Source organism: Scleropages formosus, chromosome 7 (genome assembly GCF_900964775.1).
Source record: "Scleropages formosus chromosome 7, fSclFor1.1, whole genome shotgun sequence".
Classification (NCBI taxonomy): Eukaryota; Metazoa; Chordata; class Actinopteri; order Osteoglossiformes; family Osteoglossidae; genus Scleropages; species Scleropages formosus.
The window spans coordinates 286,534-308,872 of NC_041812.1; the positions used below are offsets into that span (position 1 = coordinate 286,534).

The following is a 22,339-nucleotide window of genomic DNA, read 5'->3' on the forward strand; positions in this document are numbered from 1 at the left end:
TCACACAATAAAAACAAAACTATAGAATTAAAGCCTCAGGCTTAACTCAGTTTGGTTCTAACTTTACGTATCACTGTCAGTACGGCCATAGACAGAAATCCCCCCATTCTGTATCCAAAACAGACGCGCCTGTGCGCGGTCCCTTTAAGGAACGCAGCCACTTTTCGCTCGACGCTCATTGGTTTAGAGCTCGAGGCCAAATCCGTCGTACCGGATGCGGAAGCGCCTGTAATCGCTGCAGTTCATTTAAAATGGTTGATGGCGGTGAGGAGACGGTAGATGTTTTGAAGCAAATGTCTTTAAGTGGTTACGCTAATGGCGGCGTCTTTTGTTGCCTGTTTGTGGTTTCCTGTTTTACAAATAAGGTGAGTTTACAACTAGCAGTGGCTGCATACGCTGGATATTTTAAAAGTATGTAGACAGTAGTCGAGTAGTGGTAATGAAATAACTATTGTGTTTTACAGTATGTCCTGTCTGTTCTGAAATTCACATATCCCACCCTCTTTCAAGGGTAAGTAAGAAAAGTAAACTGCTCTTCTTTGGCTATCCGTTCACTTCCTGGTTGGGTGGCGTGTAATAATGTAAACCTCACACTTGGCCTGTTCTTTCACTGTAATAAATTGTGTAGTAACTGTAATAATCACACTGACTTTTTTTTGAGATGCCAGCAAATAACACAAGTATTCCTTATTCCCTATCCTAGTTCTGTTCCAGATGAGTTAATTGCTTCCTATAATATTATACAGTAGGCATTATTTAAAGTAAACCTTTTCCCAGTGGTTACTCATCATTTTTAGCTCTTCAGTAATAAAGTGAAAGACTGTAGTTCACAGGCCACAGTCCAGGAGTAACTGTCACTCGCTTCTTTTACTCACACCATCTGGGCTCTTTGGGCATAGGTTTGAATCCCACTCAGTCCCATTGGGCTTTGCATGTTTTCCCCATGTTTGTATGAGTTTCCTCCCACAGTCCAGAGAGGTCAGCTGGTGATGCTAAATTGACACTAGTGCTGTGTGTGTGTGTGTGTGGGTGGGTGGTTGGTTACACTGTGATAAACCTGAGGATCTCATCCAGGGGGTTTACCCCCGTAGCTGAGCATCCAGTGACTCAAGGGAAGGTTCCAGACCACCTGAACCATGACCAGGGCAAGCAGTTAGCAAAGGCTGTTGAGTGAGAGCTTTTGCTCATGGTTCATGTGCTACATCCATTTGTCCAACCAGCCTCCTGTTAATTATCTTTCAAAAGAGAAAGATTGAATTAAAAAAAAGTTATTTACTACATACTTCAACATACTCTTAGTAAAACTGCTATAGTATTTGGCATGTTGGCAGTCTATGCTGAAATCAGTTGAATTCTTGCCTTGCTTGTGAACAAGCCTAGTGGTTGGAGCTGCTGCCTTTGGACTCAATTTAAACACGAATGGTGTCGGCTAAAGTAAAACACTTGCTTACTGTGAGCGTTGTGTTTTCATGCCTTCAAAGGCATTTCTTGTTTTGTTTCCATGTGCATTCTTCCTCCTGTTATGAATGTTGTGAGTTACCACAGGTTTTCAAAGATATAAACATTCTCCAATTTAGTTAAATTTAAGTACATTAAAATTACTAAAAAATTATTAAAATTACTAAAATGTCCCTGTTGCTGAGCAAAAATGACCTGCATTTCTACTTTCTGGTATTAGATGGAAGGGAAACACTCAATGGGAACTCAAATGATGCTGTGTGAGGGGAGCAGCGAAACAGCATCTTTCAGGTCTTTCAGCATGTGTCTTATGCTTTTTGACTGGAAACTTGGAGACAAAAATCTGAATCAGATTTATGTAGCACATTAGTTGCTTCCTCAGGACTGGACTGGTTTTGTTAAAATTTTATCATGAGACAGGCAGTCAACTTTTAAGATGAAATGCTTGTTTGTAATTTCTCCTCCCCCAAAACCTTGATTGCACTGCAGTTTGCTCTCCTTCCTTTATTCTGTTTCATTCCTCCCTGGTACACCACAACAACCATTTGGCAGATTCTCTGCAAATGATGTACAACTGCAAGAAGAATCCAAAAAGTACATCACACCAACAGGAGAAGACATTTGGATACAGACCATACTTGTTGAGGATGGTCATCACCCTATAAATGAGTATACATTGTCTATCACCATCTGAAAACCAAGACTCTGAAAGACAAATTGCACAGTCCAGTTTGTGACTAAAAATGCAAACAAGGTGCAAGACAGGTCAAAATGTGAATAAGATGGGCTGTAAACCACATGGGCAATGTTGTTCTTGTGATGCCTGCTCTGGAGTACAAAGGATTTTTGAGGAAGCAAAAAATGTGCTTCGTGTGGTGTCTATATCTTTTCTTTGGCAGGATAAAGTCAACAAAAGTGTTGCCAAAGTTATGAAAAAAGTAGTGGTGTGGAAAGAAAATATGGTGATTGTCACTTTAGTGCTTCTGTAGGTGAAAATGCTAAAGACATTGTATGGGCTATTCCTGTTGGTTACAAAGGCTTGAGTAGATCATATTTGTGCAGAGCAGTTGAAGCCTACTGTGAAAGTAGTAGCAGACAGTGGGGCTTGGTGAAAAGATCAAAAATGATGAGGTTCTCCTTTTGAACTGTGCTGTTGGTGCTTGAATGGATGCACCAGGAATCCTGCTGCTTAAGCAGCGTAGCAATACCTTGCAGGTGCCACCTACAGCTAGCAATAGGTGACCGTTCTTCCCTTCCCCGGATCAGAACACTGGACCCTGAATTGGCTCTCTGTAGACTCTAGTTCTGTGCAAGTTCTTGTACTGCTCTTTTACCTACAGACACATCTGCACAAGTCCTCTGTAAGCACATGGGAATTGCCAGGGCCCACGAGAGATGGGCTTCCACTGGCACTCGAACCTACAGAACTTCACTTTTCTTCCCTTCATTGTGCCTTAATCCCCCCCACTTGTTCAGCAGAACCCTACATTATCATTGTTTCTATGTCTTGCTATGTGTGTTGTTCAGCGCTCTGGGTCGCTCCTGGAGGGGGAGTGAGTGCTCTGTAAAAATGATGGCGTTCACACAATGTGGAACATGAGCTGTTCTCACAACTGTACAAACATGCCAAGACATTTTACTGCAGCAATTTATGGTAAGTACCTTGCTCAAGGGTACTACAGCTGCAGGTGGGATTCAAACCTGCAACCTCTGGGTCCAAAGGCAGCAGTGGTCACCACTGCACTAGCAGCTGCTCCTACCTTAAGGTAAATAAAAAAAAAAAAATGTTAAAATGTGAATTTTAGTGATTAAACTCTGAAATTGACATATTCTGAGGCAAGAGGCATTTGTCTATGATTCTGGAGCTGAGGGCAAGTTTTCCAGAAGGCAGTAAAAAAATTCTCCCTCTTTCCCTCCCTTTAACTTGTACTCGAATGTTGGTCTGTTTATGGGTTCATTTTGTTGTAGATGGCAGACATTTGTTGGAGGACTTCTTCTCCTCGTCTCTGGGAAACTGGGGCTGGTTGAGATGAACACGTTTCCAAGGTAACGGCATAACCCCCCCCCAATCAAGTCATTCACACACACACACACACACATTTTCAGAACCGCTTGTCCCATACGGGGTCACGGGGAACCGGAGCCTACCCGGTAACACAGGGCGTAAGGCCGGAGGGGGAAGGGGACACACCCAGGACGGGACGCCAGTCCGTCGCAAGGCACCCCAAGCGGGACTCGAACCCCAGACCCACCGGAGAGTAGGACTGCGGTCCAACCCACTGCGCCACCGCACCCCCCGGGTCAAGTCATTCAGTCTTTTTCAAATCAGACACTTTTCTCCAAAGCAACTTCCAATGAACTCTATGAAGTGTTATCAGCCCACACACCTTATTCACCGTGGTGACTTGCACTGCTAGATGCACTACTTACAATGGGGCACTCATCCATACATCAGTGGAACACACTCTCTGTCACTCACACACACTATATACAGCTTTGTGTGAGCAGTGACAAAGTGCTGTTTATTTGTATTGTATTATTCACATGATTATTTCAAAATCAAGAACCTTTAGAACCATTTACATTTATATCACATTGCGATTGTTGTGCAGTTCCTCTGTTGGAACACCTGACGCCACATGAGCAGGAAGTACCCAGACTATAAGTAGAGAAGCTGCGTAAACACCACACACACACTGCTTTGCCCAGTGCTTTCTAGCAGAAGCTGCTCTTCTTAAGGCATTTGAAAAGAGATGCAGGTGCTGTTCGCTGCCTAGCTCAGTTTGTTCTTAATGTGGAAACTTGACACGGTCCCCTTAGTTCTGAGTGTCTCGGGGAGGGCAAGTGCCTCCAAACTGTTGCTCAAAATGAACTCGGGGTTCGGTCCAAATAGCTCGTTGTGAGTCAACACCATGTCGGTGTTCACTGAAAAACAAACAAAAGCAGAGAGAGAGACAATAAATAAAGAGCCAAATCTGACAGAGTTTGCTGTAAGTTCACATATTGGGAAGCAACATATAAAATTAACTGTTATTGCACCTCACTGAACAATGTCAATAGAGCACATTTGAAACAGGTATTCAGCATCCAGTATGACCTTTAGTCATACTTAAAGCAAAATAACAACAAACAGCTGAATATTTTAAGGTCATCAAGCCACTAGATATGTTACACTTAGTTCTTCATAAAGTGTATGTTTTAATTTTTAGTCATCTGCACATTCTTTGTGTGTTTCTCTCTTTCAGATCTGCATTTCTCTCCTGGTTTCCTGGGTCGCTGATGTTTGTGGGGAACATCTATGCGGGATCTCGAGCTCTGTCTCGTTTAGTGAGTACAATACATCTCCATTTTGCTCTGCTGCGCCGTCCTGTCTTCAGTTTCCCACAACCGCTTGCTGTATTACTGCTAATATACAGTATGAAGTCAATATGAATACGTGTAAGGTGCAGAGATAGTGTGCTCGTTTCCCTCAAAGAGACGAGTATTCCCAAGTAAACCAAGTTGTCCAGTGATATTGAGAAAGGAGCTAAAGAAAGTGCCCCCTGTCCAGCCCATCCCAGTCTTCTTCTCTCTTCACAATACCTCCGAAGCTGTGACTTACCTGGTCCTGCGGCTGACGCACAGAGAGGTACCACCTTGTGTCCACAGCAGTGATGCTACATGAACATACTGTACGTTCTGAATCAATCACTCGTGTCTGTGTACTTTTATTATTGTGACTTTGAGTGTTTTTTTTTTTTTTTTTTTTTTTAAATTCTTTTACAGCAGACATCTTTCTTAAAGCTTTCAAGGTATGTTTCTTATTTTAACCAGTTTATTTAATCCTGCCACCATCACAATCATTGGTCATCATCAATCATTTCTTTACAGGTGTTAGATTAGAAATTAAAGTAATTTCTAATCTCAGCATTTTGCCACCTCAGAGCTGTCTGGACACCAGAGCTCAGTGATCACTGGGAGGAGTAGGAAACAAGAACAAGCAGTGTGTTTTATTCCAGATCCTCTTCAAGTTTATTGCACATTCACAAAGATTATATACCATTTTGTAGAACAAAGAAATGAGTTCTCACTGGTTTAGAAAGTGAGTTGGGGTCTAGGGACAAAACTATAAAAGGTAATGTTAAACAACAGAACACTGTGATTGGTTATACATATAGAGATGATATCTGATATTTCAGTCATGTCTGTTTACCTTTGAGCATAGACAAAGAGAGAAAAGTTAAATAGGAACTTCAACTTGCACCCACGTTCTTAACAGGTCTCTTACACACCACACACACATCAGAAGGACAGAGAGATCGAGGTAGAGAAGAGAGACAAGTTATTTATTTCTCACAATAGGTTAATGGCATCCTTTGGATTTTCTGTCAAAGCTTATATACAGGTAGTCCCTGATTTACAGTGGCATTATGTTCCCTGAAACCTATCAAAAGTCAAAAAATGTGTTTAATACACACCTCTGCATGACAGACTGGGAGATGCAGATCACTGTCGCACCACAAGACAGCATCACACCAAATGTTGCTTGCTTGGGGGGGGCGAAATCAAAATTCAAAGCAGGTTTCTACTGAAGGTCTATCACTAGCTCACCGTCATAAAGTCAAAGAAATCGCAAGTCAAAGCATTGTAAATAAGGGACCACCTGTATATGTATATACTGTATCTATGTATATGTGCGCCCACGTGTATATATACATGTGTATGTCATAAATTATAGAGACACTAAATTACCTGCAGCATACAAGGCTTACTGTGTTTTACCATTGTATTTAAAGAAAATGAAAGTACTTGGATTTTACTATGGATTTTGACAAGGGTTAGTAAATAAAAGTGTATGTTGAATTTATTAGTAGTATTAAATTTGCTATTTTGTTTTGATTAATATGTAATTGCTTGAGACTGCCAGTGTGAAGTGTAACCAGAATAACACCACTAAGGAGCAAAAAGCTTGGTTCAAGACAACTGTGCATCTCTGCTTCAAAATTTCTGATACAAGCTGTTGTACAGAATAAAGTACCTCTGAAGTAAAACTGTGTAATGAGCATAAATGGTGTAAACCAATAATACGAAAAAAGAGCGCTTTTTTTTTTTTTTTTTGAAGCAGTTTTTCATTTTAGGGGAGCCTGTTGTGTAAGGGCTAAGTGTATATGAATATTCAGTTAAACTGAACTGCTGAAGTTGTGACTAGAGCTGCGAAATGCAGCCTTTCCAACTGTCAACCACTAAAGAAGGATCCAGTTGCTTTGGGGATGTTCTAAGCTAGTAAATACAGTAATGATAATACATGTATTTTACAATATACATTAAATTTATAGCTATTCCTATACTGACATTTTTAAAAATGTAATTCTCGAAGGAATAATAGTCAGGGCAGAGTTTTTGGATAAAGAGTTATTTCCCATAATATTGTATTAGGTGTTGTTTGTAAATATGATTTTTGGTACTTTCAGTAATAGGTTTGTCTATGTAACAGTAAAGAGTGAATAATTACATTCTGCGGTATTTGGATTCACTGAAATTCTATTCATTATTAACTACTTCTTCACCCGTTTGCTGTGCTCTTTTGTTCAGCGTCAGCCTGCTGCTCATGTCCGCTGTTAGTCTGTCTCTTCTCGACCCTCAGGTGAGCCTAGTGTTTGCACCATGCTTTCAAGATGGGATGTTTAGCACAGCGCACAGCTCTTCGTTGTCCACCTTGCATTCTTTTTCAGGAGTGGTTAAGCATGTTTGTTGATGTGGAGAATTCATGACCAAGTGCAGTGTGGCTGTATGCATGAACACAGTTTGCAGCTTTGGTCTCATCTCCATTTTGGTGTAAAATCACAGAAGTTGCCCGGTTATTTCTCTGCAGTCTTTGTCTGAGAGCTCAATTGTTAGTGAAGTGTTTCTGAATACTGTACTTCAGCTACTGTGAGCAAGCATTTGGTGCAACAGCTGTGTTTGTAACGTTTGTAATTTTGAATTTCTAGTTCTCATGCTGTGTAAATGAAAATGTTCACTGGAACAGGATTTCTCAGGTCTCCTCTTTTCCCGTTTTGAGAATGTGGTAACGTCATTTGACATTAACAACAGGGATGGCAAGAAAAGCTCTTGTTTCTAGGTGCTATGTGTAAAAACCAGTAGGTGACATATGTGTTGGAAAAGGATTAAAAGCCTTCTTTTTGTTGCAGTTTGATCCCGGCGGGTACTTCTGGGCTCTTATGCACCTTTTGAGTGTAGGTATGTGGTGCTACTGGCTGTCACACTTCATTTTCTGCCTTGTTTCCTCACTACTGAGTATTTGAGGACTGCAAACCACAATGTAGCACTTCCTCCTTTTTTCCAGGACCACACACACCCTTCTCACTTCCATTTATTTAAAAGTCTGAGTCGTTTGACTCGGCGATTCTTTTCCGAGTGGCTCTGCACAGTCGGTTTCATTCTCCTGTTGCTCTGTCATATTGAGTTACACCACTACATCAAGGCAGTTAAGACTTGTACGGAAACATGCAGAGAACCAACAAAATCTGAAACCACGGTCACAATAGCCGTCCAGTCCTCTCTTTATAATGTGCATGTCTTATGTTCCCATCCTTATGAATTACACCACTGGCTTCACCAGCGTGGCTTGGGGGGTGTCGTCCACAGCTGCTTTGCAGTAATGAATGTTTCCCTGTTACAGGAGGATACAGGGCGTTTCAGAAGCTTCCAAGATATAGTCATCTAAGGTATGCATAAAGCTATGCTTTAAGATTTTGATTTCATCATTAAAGTGCTTCCATGCAAGGTAACTTGCAATGGACTATGGGAGCGAAGATTCATATTTATGTCTTTGCATTTCTTTGTGTATTAAATGTAATTTGGGGGGGGGGGAAGCAGTTCTTTCATGTAGTGAAGCTTTATCAGCCTTATTTATTAATGATATTTTTGGGTGATTATATACATCTAAGTTATGTACTTTCACTAGTAGTTTTTTTTTTTTTTTTTTTTGTTTTCTCATCTTGCCACAGTGATCTTGAACAGCAGTGCATCAACTACATATTCAGGTATGTCTGCAACGTCATCTTTAATACATAGTAAATATTAAACAGCGTCCCTGTACGACACACTGGTCCACATGTCGAATCTAATGAGCTATAAAGCAGTCTAATGGGAACTTGCTTTCCGATGATACCTAAAACTGCCTTTGTCAGTGTGTGACAGGTGCACAGAGCATTTCTTGCGTATTTGTGTTTTGAACATTCGACTTATTTTTTGACCTGAACAATGCAATTTTGTTCCAGTAAGATGGTGTTCCCCCCCATTCCTTTCTGTAAAGCATTGCATACAAGTAGAGGTGTGACTTTTTTTTTTTTTTGTCAACAGTAGAAAGTGCATGTGAGAAAGTAAGAACTAAGTACAAACTTGGAGTAATACTGGAAAAGCCAGTTACAGGGTCACATTTCATTAGTTTTCACTGTCAAACTGGAACTGTGCTACTGTTATTTGTAACCAAAAATTCCTATTTGTAAAGCAAGCATCACTTCATTCACACTTATGTTAGTGTGGGTGTGTAACGTGTGTGGTTTTTTGTTTTTCTTTTTTTAAAAGTGTTCTGCTGTTAGCCTTCGCTGCTCAGCCAACAGGTAATTCCATTATTTCGCTTGACATGTATTGCTCTCAGTGCTTATCTGTTTTTTATTTACAAAGTGAAAAGTCTCCTGTTCTTTGAGAACCTGGAAGTGAGAAACAGCTTAAACTTCAGCAACGAGAATCTTTCCTCTTGTGTTCCTGCTGCCATCAGATGCACTGGAGACTTAAATTCACACCCTACCACTTCATACACACCTCCCCTGATTTACTCACAGGTTTGGTAGTGTCAAGAAAATTCACAGATACAAAATTCATAGATCTGGCAAAATTTTAAATCCATTATAACTTTAAGATTTGTATATTATTCCATTTTTGTTACCGACTTGTCTTGTGAAATGTGACTGTTTTCCAGAGCCTGTCCTGGAAGCAGTGTCTGCAAGACAGTGTACATCAATGTACATCATGCCTGGGAGGCCATTCACTTGTTCATGAATGTTGTCACTTTTGGTTTCTTTTACTGTGTATACAGTCAACAAAAGCATTTAATGCAAATATGTGTTAAATCTAATTTAAAAACACCTAAACTAATAGACTCCATAAACTGCTGTTCAGTGCTGATTGTTGCCTATAATTCCTGATGATAAACAGCAGATGCTGGCTCTAAGCACTCTGGATGTCAGTTGGATTAAGCTGTTGTCACACTCCTGTTGTGTTCAGGTGCCCTTGATATTTGCACTTTGAATTGATACTTTTCTCCATAGTGACTGATAGTGTTAAGATACTTAGTTATCACCTGCATATACAGCTGGATAATTATTACTGGAGCACAAGTACTTTACTCAAGGGTTCTATAGCAGGAGGTGGGATTTAAACTTGCAGCCTCCACATCCAGAGGTAGCAGCTGTACCCAATACACAGGTATAAAGTACCTGTGCTTTACTGTCAGGTAACACGTGGGTGCAGAAAAACACGTGACATACACATTCTCTGAAAATGGGCAAGTTAAGAAAGTGCAATTACAAACATTTTTCTGTTTACTTATTGTATCTTCAAAAAAAAAGTTGAGCTTTTACAATCTTAAGACGCACTGTAGCGTCAACTTGCTGTAAGGGGCGGAAACTGACCGGAGTGTTATAATGGATGTCACAAATGTGCACTTTTTGTGTTGTATCTGCTCTGGTTAGAGATCGAAGTTGCAGGTCACCAAAGGACTGGTTTCCCCCCCAGGTGATCTGCTTGCTGTATTCAGCTTCCCTTTTCTCAAGTCCTACAAGTTCCAAAGTGGATGTTGTGCAAGGTATAACTTTCATCCATTTGTACTGAACAGCTAAAAATTAAAATTTTGCTGCTGTGTAAAGAAAATATAAAGGTAGAAAATGCTGACTAAATGAAAATTAACCCCCATCATTGGCTCATCAATTTACAAATACTGTTGAGACTGGAAGACCCAACTCGGAATTTTTTTAAACTTCTAGGTCACTTTTGCCATCACAGGTGACAGCCTAAATAAAAATAACTTACAAGGGGAGCGTGGTGGCGCAGTGGGTTGGGCTGGGGTTCGAGTCCCACTTGGGGTGCCTTGCAACGGACTGGCTTCCTGTCGTGGGTGTGTCCCCTCCCCCTCCAGCCTTATGCCCTGTGGTGCCGGGTTCGGCTGCGGCTCCTATGATGATGTGAAGTAACTTAAAATAAAGCTAAAGGCAAATGTCTCTCAATTTATTTTCTCTAAATTTCTCAGACATGGCGATAATGAAAAATATTGTTGTAAGACTCGTTTTTACATTTTCATGAAATGCAAGGATGTGCCCATGGAGAATTCCTCTTTTGCATTTACATCATATACTTTAGAGCTTTGCACATTTTCTCCCCCTTTGTGTATTTTAATTGTAATAAGTTGTTTACACTATTTGATCAACTTGATGAGCCATTTATTTCCTTATCTTTGTGGTAAGGATAAGGTTTCAAGTCTACAGTATGTTCAGTACTTTCGGGGGAGTACGAGTCATGGAATTACCACTTTCACTGCTTGAACCAATGATGATCAAATGAATGCACTGAACTTCACATCACGAGAAGAAACGTTTAGAAAATCTGGGTAGAAATTTTTTTTTTTTTGTTTGTTTCACGCTTACGTTGTTGTTGTTCTTGTTGTTTTGAGGAAGTCATTTTCCCAGCACTTTTATGGGATGAGTTCAGAAACTTGCTGCTTATGATGATATGTAGTTGAGATGTATCCTTCTCACACTCAGTGCGCTTCTGGGATTCTTCTTGCTGCTGAGCACAGTGAAGCTAAAGAGAAGCTTTTCCGTGGAACACTGTGCAGTCTGGGTCTTCGCCGCCAAGGTGAGCAGATTCAGTGTTTTATAGAAAGCAAGGTCCACAATATAGAAATAATGTAGTTTGGTTATGTTTGTGTAGCGCCACCCTCCCTCCATTTCGCTTAATTATGAGGGTGGTGCCCTGGGTTCTATTCCAATGTATAACCCAAACTGAGGTATTTCCACAACAACAGTTTAATAAATTCTCCAAACCAAACCCCCATAAAACCCAAAGAAATATTCAAAGTTATTAACCCCAAAATTGAAAATCCCATCACAAAACGAATGCAACACCAAACATAAGAAAACAAAACTTCTTCACAGTTGACTCAATAATTATAATATCTTACAACGAATAACCTCGGTGCTACACACTTCTCTTCGACGCACAACAGACTAGAAGTTTCTTAACCTTCTTTTCTTGCATGCACACAATGAATGAATATCAATAATATAATAATGCCTCGAATACTCCGGAGTATTTAACACACGTAAAAACCCCACTCGTTCATTTGCAGGCCTAGATGCAGCTCGTGTGTGTTGAGACCCAAAATTATGGGTCGCTTCACACTTGCGAGCAAAGGGGGGGGGGGAACCGCAGTTTACCTTATGTCTCCCGTCCACTCGCGTTCGGGGTGGATGAAAACTCCAGCGATGCCCGAGGAACTTCGCGCGTTACCGGTAACACGAAGTGCTATCGGTCGGGTTCTCCTTACTCAGTCCTCCTCCATCACACCGGCGTAGCAGTTCGACGAGACGGGCTGAAAACTCCATCCATCTTCCTCCGCTTTTATCCGGGGCCGGGTCGCGGGGGCAGCAGTCCGAGCAGAGTCCTCCAGACTTCCCTCTCCCCGCACACCTCCTCCAGTTCCTCTGGGGAAACCCCAAGGCGTTCCCAGGCCAGCCGGGAGACATAGTCTCTCCAACGTGTCCTGGGTCTGCCTCGAGGCCTCCTCCCAGTGGGATATGCCCGGAACACCTCCCCAGGGAGGCGTCCAGGAGGCATCCGGAAAAGATGCCCGAGCCACCTCAACTGGCTCCTCTCGATGCGGAGGAGCAGCGGCTCTACTCCGAGCTCCTCCCGGGTGACTGAGCTCCTCACCCTATCCCTAAGGGTGCGCCCAGCCACTCTGCGGAGGAAACTCATTTCTGCCGCTTGTATCCGCGATCTCATTCTTTCGGTCATGATCCAGAGTTCATGACCATAGGTGAGGGTAGGAACGTAGATCGACCGGTAAATTGAGAGCTTCGCCTTACGACTCAGCTCCCTCTTCACCACAACAGACCGGTACAATGACCGCATTACTGCGGACGCCGCACCGATCCGTCTGTCAACCTGCCGCTCCATTTTTTCCCTCACTCGTGAACAAGACCCTGAGATACTTAAACTCCTCTACTTGAGGGAGCAACTCCCCCCTAACCTGGAGGGGGCAATCCACCTTTTTCCGACTGAGAATCATGGCCTCAGATTTGGAGGTGCTGATTCTCATCCCCGCCGCTTCGCACTCGGCTGCAAACCTCCCCAGTGCACGCTGCAAGTCTTGACTTGATGAAGCCAACGGGACCACATCGTCCGCAAAAAGCAGAGACGAGATCTCGCGGCCACCAAAACAGACAACCTCCGTTCCCTGGCTGCGCCTAGAAATTCTGTCCATGAAGATAATGAACAGAATCGGTGACAAAGGGCAGCCCTGGCGGAGTCCAACATGCACCGGGAACAGGTCTGACTTACTGCCGGCAATGCGAACCAAGCTCCTGCTCTGTTCATACAGGGAACGAACAGCCCGTAGCAGCAAGCCCCGAACCCCATAATCCCAAAGTACCTCCCACAGGATGCCACGAGGGACATGGTCGAATGCCTTCTCCAGGTCCACAAAACACATATGGACTGGTTGGGCAAACTCCCACGAACCCTCCAGCACCCTAGTGAGGGTATAGAGCTGGTCCAGTGTTCCATGGCCAGGGCGAAAACCGCATTGCTCCTGCTGAATCCGAGGTTCGACTATCGGTCGGATTCTCCTTTCCAGTACCCTGGCATAGACTTTCCCAGGGAGGCTAAGGAGTGTGATCCCCCTGTAGTTGGAACACAATCTCCGGTCCCCCTTCTTAAAAAGAGGGACCACCACCCCGGTCTGCCAGTCCAGAGGCACCGTTCCCGAACTCCACGCGATGCTGCAGAGGCGTGTCAGCCAAGACAGCCCCACAACATCCAGAGACTTGAGAAACTCGGGGTGGATCTCATCCACCCCCGGAGCCTTGCCACCGAGGAGTTTTTTGACTACCTCAGCAACTTCAGCCAGGGCAATGGACGAGTCCCCCTCCGAGTCCCCAGCCTCAGCTTCCTCTACGGAAGGCGTGTCGGAGGGATTGAGGAGATCCTCAAAGTACTCCTTCCACCGCCCGAGGACATCCTCAGCTGAGGTCAGCAGCGCACCACTTCCACTGTAAACAGTGTTCGTGGAACACCGCTTCCCCCCTCTGAGTCGCCGGACGGTTTGCCAGAATCTCTTTGAGGCCGACCGAAAGTCTTCCTCCATGGCCTCACCGAACTCCTCCCAAGCCCGAGTTTTTGCCGCGGCGACTGCCAGAGCCGCGCTCCGTTTGGCCCGTCGGTACCCGTCAGCTGCTTCAGGAGTCCCATGAGCCAGCCAGGCCCTATAGAACTCCTTCTTCAGCTTGACGGCATCCCTTACTTCCGGTGTCCACCACCGTGTTCGGGGATTGTCGCCGCGACAGGCGCCGGAGACCTTATGGCCGCAGCTCCGAACCGCCGCCCCGACAATGGAGGAGCGGAACATAGTCCATTCAGACTCGATGTCCCCCACCTCCCTCGGGACCTGGTTGAAGCTCTGTTGGAGGTGGGAGTTGAAGACCTCTCTGACAGGGGCCTCCGCCAAACGTTCCCAACAGACCCTCACTATGCGTTTGGGCCTGCCAGGTCTGTCCAGCTTTTTCCCCTGCTATCGAATCAAACTCACCACCAGGTGGTGATCAGTTGACAGCTCAGCCCCTCTCTTCACCCGAGTGTCCAAGACATATGGCCGAAGGTCAGAAGAAATGACTACAAAGTCGATCATCGACCTCCGACCTAGGGTGTCCTGGTGCCAAGTGCACTGGTGGACACCCTTATGCATGAACATGGTGTTCGTTATGGATAAACCGCGACTAGCACAGAAATCCAATAACAACTCACCGCTCGGGTTCAGATCAGGGAGGCCGTTCCTCCCAATCACGCCCCTCCAGGTATCACTGTCGCTGCCCACGTGGGCGTTAAAGTCCCCCAGTAGAACGACAGAGTCCCCAGTGGGAGCGCTTTCCAGCACGCCCCCCAGGGACTCTAAAAAGGCCGGGTACTCTACACTGCCGCTAGGCGCATAAGCACAAACGACAGTGAGAGACCGTTCCCTGACCCGAAGGCGTAGGGAGACGACCCTCTCATTCACCGGGGTAAACTCCAACACATGGCGGCTGAACTGGGGGGCTATTAATAAGCCCACACCCGCCCGCCGCCTCTCACCTTGGGCAACGCCAGAATAGTGGAGAGTCCACCCTTGATCGAGAAGAGTGGTTCCAGAACCCAAGCTGTGAGTGGAAGTGAGCCCGACTATATCTAGACGGTATCTCTCAACTTCCCGCACCAGCTCAGGCTCCTTCCCCGCCAGTGAGGTAACATTCCAAGTCCCAAAAACCAGAGTTGGTGCCCGAGGTTTGGGTCGGCCAGGCACTCGGCCCCGACCACCGCCCAAATCACAATGCACCGGCCCCTTACGGTTTCTCCGGCAGGTGGTGAGCCCACCGAAGAGCGGCTCCACGTCATGGCTTCAGGCTGAGCCCGGCCAGGCCCTGTGGGCATAGACCTGGCCACCAGGCACTCGCATGCGAGCCCCCCCCCCCCCCAGGCCTGGCTCCAGGGTGGGGCCCCGGTGACCCCATACCGGGCGGGGTAAACGAAAGCCTTGATTTTTTCTTCATAAGGGGTTTTTGAACCGCGCTTTGTCTCGTCTGTCATCCAGGACCTGTCTGCCATGGGAGACCCTACCAGGGGTATATAGCCCCAGACAACATAGCTCCTGGACTCATTCAGGCACTCAAACCCCTCCACCACGGTAAGGTGGCGGTTCACGGAGGGGGGGGCTGAAAACTCGTCGCTTTAATTGGACGTCTCGTCAGACCACGAGGACACCACAGAAACTAAAACTCGCCTACACAATCCACACGAGATGATATTTTCTCTTGTCCAGCAACCAAAAAAAAAAAAAAATCTCCTCCGCACCTTCTGGAAAAGTCTCGATACTTTTTCCATTCGTTCCATCCCCCTGTTCTCTCATTGGTTCGACGCCAAACCGAACCCCCCAATCAACTCACAGTGCGTGCAGAACTAGCACAACGTGTAGGTTGCACCTGTTCCAACATATGGTGGTAGGGCTTCAACCAAATTAGGAATCCAATTGATGAAGCTTTATTTAAACCTTCAAAATTAAATACGCAACCTAGTAGCGCTACAGGGCTACATTCGTATGGCTCAAAAGTGTGATTTACCTTCTAAACAGAGGAAACGTGGCTGTGCACTCTTGGGGCCTGTTTTAGGCCTTAACTGCTGCGAAAGCTTATGTACCCTTCAGTTTTCACTATACCAGTTTAAATAAACAATTGTTCTTCTCAGTGTTACCACTTTGCATATTGTCAGCATCTTGCTGTTTTTTTATATTGCTTTTGTTGGACAAAACAAACAATGTGCATTTGTTACGAGTTACATCTTCCTTACATTCCTTTAAACACGACCCACTCTGTACTGTAAGGGAGGAAAAAAAAACTGGAGAAAAGGGGTGTAGCACTGTGGACAAAGTACACAGATGTAATTTCATAATCAACACGCAGTAGGCTGTCTTGGATATAAAAGAGGTACAGTATGCTGGCCTTGCATTCATAAGGGAAAAAGGTTACGGTTTTAATCTGAATAAGTCACTAATCTGGGCTGTTTTCAAAATGGGAAATCATAGGGCCAAAGGTCTCATGAAATGTTTTGGTTGACCCTCTGAAAGAAGTCTTAACCGTGGCTAATTTGAGGAACAACATAAGTCTCAAAGACCTTCAGGGAGTCTAGGAGTCCAAAAATAGCCATTTTAAAGTTAGGCTGCATTTCTAAATCAAAGGCTTCTGATTAGGTTTTGGGTCGACTGTATTTAAACCCAACAAGACCAAAACAAATCTTAAGTGGCATCAGCCACTGGTTTCATCTGTGTTGCAATGAATCTTAGCCAGTTTAATCTTACTTTAATGGATATGTGCATATGATGGAGGACCTTCAACTATGTCAAGATAAGTTGTGCACAGGAAGGTACTTGCTTAACTCTGCCTAAAGCACTTTCCCAAGTTTCACTGATATATCTTCCAAGCTCTGCCACCCTCTCAAGCTCTTTCTTATTAAATGTTATCTTTTGCAGGGACATGGTAATTTCATCGGTAAATGAGATCAGGCACCCAGGGCGTTCCTGTAGATTGAACTGAGATGGTTAGTGCAGTTGAGGTGTCAAAGGGTCTGGTGAGACACGGATAAAACTCAGTGCCGCTCAGTCATCAAGAGGTCATTCGCCCCCCCGGCAGAGTAAGACTCAAGATAGAAATGCCCCCCAGTAGCACTCCTTGGACCGTGTCACTGGAGCAGCCTGTTGCTAAAAGTGCTCCTTTGTTTAACCAAGGTGGCGGTTTAGCCAACAGTGTGACTCATGATGCACCAGAGTTTATTCAGACTCCACCTCTGTGTGATATGTTGTACGATACAATTTCTCTGACAATTACCAAGTTGAACTCCTCCCACAGTATAGATGGTGACACTGTGTCTGCTTGATTTGTTACTAAGGAATTATTTTTTATTATTAAACTGTTATTGTTAAAGTACAGAAATCATCTGCCAGTTAAGCAGCAGTTACATCTCCATGGCACGGGCTCTCTGTCTAATTAAGTCAGAAAAATCAAGCATCTGAGATCCATGAGATGAGGTCTATATGGAGCAGCTGCTGCCTTTGGACCTAAAGATTGCGGGTTCATATCCCACCTCTGGCTGTAGTATGCTTGAACAAGGTACTTACCCTAAATTGCTTCAATAAAATTACCCAGCTGTGTAAATAGGTGAATAACTGTAAGTAGTTTAACATTATAAGTTACTCTGGAGAGAAGTGTCTGCTAAATAAATGTATGTAAATGCATGATCCAGTTGCACAGCGCTTCAGTAGTTAGTGTTCTAAACTGAATGAAGGGCAATTTGATCAGTAAAGTAATCTGTTCTGGGGGCGCGGTGGCGCAGTGGGTTGGACCGGGTCCTGCTCTCGGGTGGGTCTGGGGTTCGAGTCCCGCTTGGGGTGCCTTGTGACGGACTAGTGTCCTGTCCTGTCCTGGGTGTGTCCCCTCCCCCTCCAACCTTACGCCCTGTGTTGCCAGGTTAGGCTCTGGCTCCCCGCGACCCCGTATGGGACAAGCGGTTCAGATGATGTGGGTAACCTGTTCTGCTGTGATCTACCTCACGGAGATGTTTCCCTCAAAATGCTATTTTAGTTTTTCGTTTTTTTCAGATGATCAAAAATTCTAACCCTTTTCACCAGCCCACCAAGAGCCTTAACATTCCAGCTACTAAACAGACTGCTGATTTCCTCTCCGCACCACTACCTATGTTAGCGAAAGGCACGTAAACTCAACAGTGTGCTCTGTGCTCTTGTGTGTAAAATGGTGTTGATTCCTGTTATCGTTCTCAGCCTGTTCCATAATCCCAGTGAGAACCTTCTTTCGTCCACAGTGCTTCTTACAACTAAGGGCAAAATAACATTAACAGTGTAATATAAATACTGTATATAAAGAAAGTGAACTTCATACAAATTGCCCAAAACTTAACTTGAGCTATGCTTGGTTCTCCAGCTGCTGTGTCAAGTCCAAAGTTAATCACACACCTGCCAAGAGGCTCAACTTAAACTCTTTCTCCAGCATCCAGGGCTCACAGATTTCTCCTCATGAGCATTCAAATTCGCTATGAGGTTTCACTTCGCGCCTCCAAATGAGTGCAGCATCACAGCCGGTCACAATATTGTCAATCCAAAAAGGGGGGAATGTACATCAAATGGAGAAATACGCAAGTAAAGGAAACAAAGGTTACAGGAAATGCGAAATGTGTCCTCTTACATAATTAAACAGCTCATTTCCCATCCACACAAAGTTTCTTTTCCAGCTTTCAAGTTATAGTCCAATGAACCGTAGAGTGTCTAAAGATGAGCAGGTTGAAGAGTTCTCCATCCGTCGCATAACTTGGCTCAAGCAGTTGGGGGGGAAACGAAAAAGAGTCATCTGAGTTGGTCAAAACGTTTCCATCAGCGTACACACATTTCATACATGATAATATTTGGTGGATTGTCCATCCACCACAAGAAAGTAAGTTCATATGGGACAACATGCTGAGTGTAGAATTATTTCTGAACTTGTTTTGGTGTGAAAAATGAAATATTCTTTGAGTGTCACCTGTAGAAAGGCAGGATGAAGCAGAAGCAATCGTGTTTTCTTGATGTAGTTCATGCAACGTGTCCATCTCTTGTTGACCGGAGCTATACGAAAATCCAGGAGGAATCTGTCGCGCTCCTTCGTGGTGCTATTTCATCTCTTGCCGTTTGGCCCATCCTCACGTCGATGAAAGCGCGTGAGAAACGCTCTCAGGTTTCCCTCTGCAGGATTTCCGCTGAGGGTGCGGTGCATTCTCTCTAGATCCATGGTTTCATCGAACACATCGGCGCCCTTGACTTCCACCAGCATTTCCAACACAAATTTGATCCCGTCTTTGCTGTATTCACTCCTTTTTTGGACGTTTACAGCACGCAAGCTAGATTGGCCAGGTCTGCTTTCAGGATCCTCAAAGCAGTCTAGAAGGGACATGTTGAGAGCCTGCAGATGCCTGCTGGTGCTTTCAGCTGTATTCCTGGTCTGAAATGTTGAGGAATGTCGCTTTCCTTTTTATTTTATTTTATTTAATAGTAACCCGATGCAGTTTGAGGTTAAAGGTCAGGAGACCCTCTCTCTTATATCATGTGACCGGCGGTCCGCTGCAATTGTCAGTACGGTATTGCAGAGCATTAACCCTGCTTCTTTCTCTCCCCTCTCTCCCCACCCTCCCCACATTTCATTTAAAGGATGCCAGATATTGTCTCAACTACTTATAGTTGGTTATACAGTTTTGCTTTATTCTCAATTGTTGAACAAAAGCTGACTTTTGGGCTACATGTAATTACTGCTTAGATGTAATGGCGTAAAAGAAAAGGGTGTGCAATAGCATAGACCACTGTGAGCCGTGGTGGAGCAAAAAAAGGGGCACTGCACTATTAGTGGAGTCTGCTGATGAGCATTTCAGGCTCATGGTTCTGCAGCACAGTAAGTAATTCTCTCAGCACATTGTGCCACGTTACTCAACTCTCTCCGCACCCTGGCAGCCCAGATACTCCTGGTCTGGCCTTTCACGTACTCACTTTTTGGGATTTTTATTCTTTTTACCTGGATGTTATTTGCCTGACTGGACTAATGGAGGACTGGGTCTTTACAAATGGTTCTGTAGTCCCTTCCAGCTTCACGAACTTCAACGTCTGTTCTGAGCTCCAGAAATTTCTCTTGATCTGGCCTTGCTGTGCTTGCAGAGGATGGGGCACCTCCAGCTCACACTGACCTGAATGTCATCTCATTGCCTGTATACATACTGTACTGTACTGTAGTGTACTGTACTGACTGTACTGACTGCGCAGACCCTTTTCCCAGGAAGTTCAAGTATTGTGTTCCATCCTTGCAAAGCTAGGCAATGTGTTCAGTAGAGCTTTCACTGTGTGCTCTTTTGTGTGCAGTATGTTGTTAAAAAACACATTACATTTTATAACCCATCCAAGCAGAAATCCAAAGGATCACTACTCTTTTCAGCTCAACTGAGACTGCAAGTCTGTCTAACTTTTCGCTTATTACTAAGTCACAATAAAACAAAACACTATGAAATCAACATGAGCTTATTTAATGGTTAAAACCTTTGTAAGAATTTCCGATAAAGCTATAAGTCTTGTTTCCTTTATTTCAAACAAATTAATTTTCTGATTGCCACTAATATTGCTTTATTAGAGCGATCAATAGTTTCCTTATTCACATGTTGCACTGTGTGTTTAAGTGTGAAACTCCATTCAGCTCTGTGTTCCTGAACTCTTTCCATTGTGGTGCTCATGTTTGCTATCTGGTTATTTTACTTTGCCGCCTTGTTTTTCATCCATTTGTCTGGTTTTAAATGTGTCTTTGTCCTCCCTGCGTGTAGGTCGTCACTGCGTTCTTGTCCCCTTTTGTGTTCGACCTTGTTGTCAACAAACCACTTCTCTGTTGGTAAGTATCTCTCTGCTGTTCATGCTCATGATCTTCCTTCTTACAATATACTATATAACACATTTTACAGCTTTATTGATATTTTTAACATTGTTTTCTGATGAATAAAATATTACAAATGAAATATTACAGCACTGGTATCTTGCTTCAGGATGTTCTTTTGTGATACATAAGATGACTGGTTTATTGTCAGAGGGAGTAAAGTAAAATATGAAAATATTTCATGGAAATTGATGTTTAAATTATAGGCAACTGTAAGTCTGCCTTGTCTGCAGTGTTTTTTTTTTTTTTTTTTTTTTTTTTTTTTTTTTAACCAAGAGGCTTCACTCATTCAGCAAGTAAGATGTTGCTTTTGAAAACTAACACTTTGTTACATGAATATTTGTTTACAAATTACATTTGCTTGGTATTTGCTTGAAATTCTCATGTAGTTATAGTGTCATAGTGGGCTTGTTTCCTAGCTGTTGTCCATGAGGGACACGGTAACAATTGTGTTTTTTATAGTATTTCCATTTGGAAGAAATCCACCACGACTACAGACTTATACTACAAGGCATTAGTACTGTACTGAAAAACATAACTTCACTTTGTCCACAGCCTGCTGCTCAACAGCTTTGGAGAGGCCCTGCTCATATATTCAAAGTAAAATACCTTGGAGAGAGAGAGCATCATTTGGACCACTGAGGAGGCTGTTCACAGAAACAAACTTTGTTGCCTTGGGATGTTTAGATGCCTCCTCTGCCTAGATATACTGGACATCGAGTACTTTTCATAGGAATCGGTTCTGCCTTTGTTAGAATTTCTATAGCTTTTGGTGCATTCACTTTCTCTTTTTTGGGGTGGGGGCATTTGTGAATTGTGAAAGTCTAAATTTGTTTATAAATACAATATTTCAAGTATGAAATCTTTGGAAAAATATTTTTATTATTTCTAGCAAAAATAACTTGTCATCTTTGACCCAGTTCATTCTGGTGAAATAATGTTTTTGATTGTATGGTCACACCTTCAAAAATTAAAGTATAATTTGTATAAATATGTTTTCATTTTATTCAACAAACTTATGAGAACATCGTAAAGAACCCATCTGTTGTATACAAACATTACAATTATCATAATTAACGTGTGTGTTTGTGGGCTATGCTAAGTGCCGAGTCGAAGCCGACCCACAGCGACCACTCGCGTGGTTTTCGAGGCAATTCAAGGGAGGAAACAGAGATGGGTTGCCAGGTCCTTCCTCTGCATGGCGGGGGAGGCAAACACAGGGAGAGGGACAGGGCCACCGCACCCCAAGCAGGGCTCGAACCCCAGACCTGCCACACAGGAAGGCACTGGCCAAACCCACTGCGCCCCCTGTGTGCGTGTACTTTCATTCAATTAGAAACTGAAGTCTAAGGGGTGTCGCAATAATTCTTGCAGAGGGGATACCAGAAACCCTGGCGCTGCCATGCGGTGCATCTCTCGAACCCCAAGCTCTCACACAAGAATGCAGCATTAGAGGCTAAATGTGTACAGAATGCAGCAGGTCTGAGTGAGATGAAGATGGTGTCTTTTTCACGTATTGACTCTAAATACCTGTGTTCTTTCCGAGCAGCTCTCAACGTTAAACTGAGTAACTATTAACTCGTTCTTAC

The 22,339-nt window shown here is 43.8% G+C and overlaps 1 protein-coding gene across 2 annotated transcripts; it reads left to right on the plus strand.

The window, feature by feature from the left end:
* Positions 1-178: 178 nt before the first annotated feature.
* On the plus strand, positions 179-21,730 carry tmem241 (transmembrane protein 241). Of its 2 annotated transcripts, none has more exons than XM_018751498.2 (15): positions 179-365; positions 465-511; positions 3,427-3,504; positions 4,704-4,785; positions 5,009-5,086; positions 5,224-5,249; positions 7,030-7,081; positions 7,629-7,677; positions 8,120-8,165; positions 8,448-8,483; positions 9,028-9,062; positions 10,237-10,306; positions 11,259-11,352; positions 20,644-20,708; positions 21,306-21,730. In XM_018751498.2, exons 1-15 carry the CDS (start codon positions 252-254, stop codon positions 21,352-21,354), a joined length of 921 nt encoding a protein of 306 aa, XP_018607014.1. In that variant the 5' UTR covers positions 179-251; the 3' UTR covers positions 21,355-21,730. The 2 variants fall into 2 exon arrangements, with proteins under 2 accessions (XP_018607014.1, XP_018607015.1); XM_018751499.2 differs by having other exon boundaries at positions 5,227-5,249.
* The last annotated feature ends 609 nt before the right edge of the window (positions 21,731-22,339 follow it).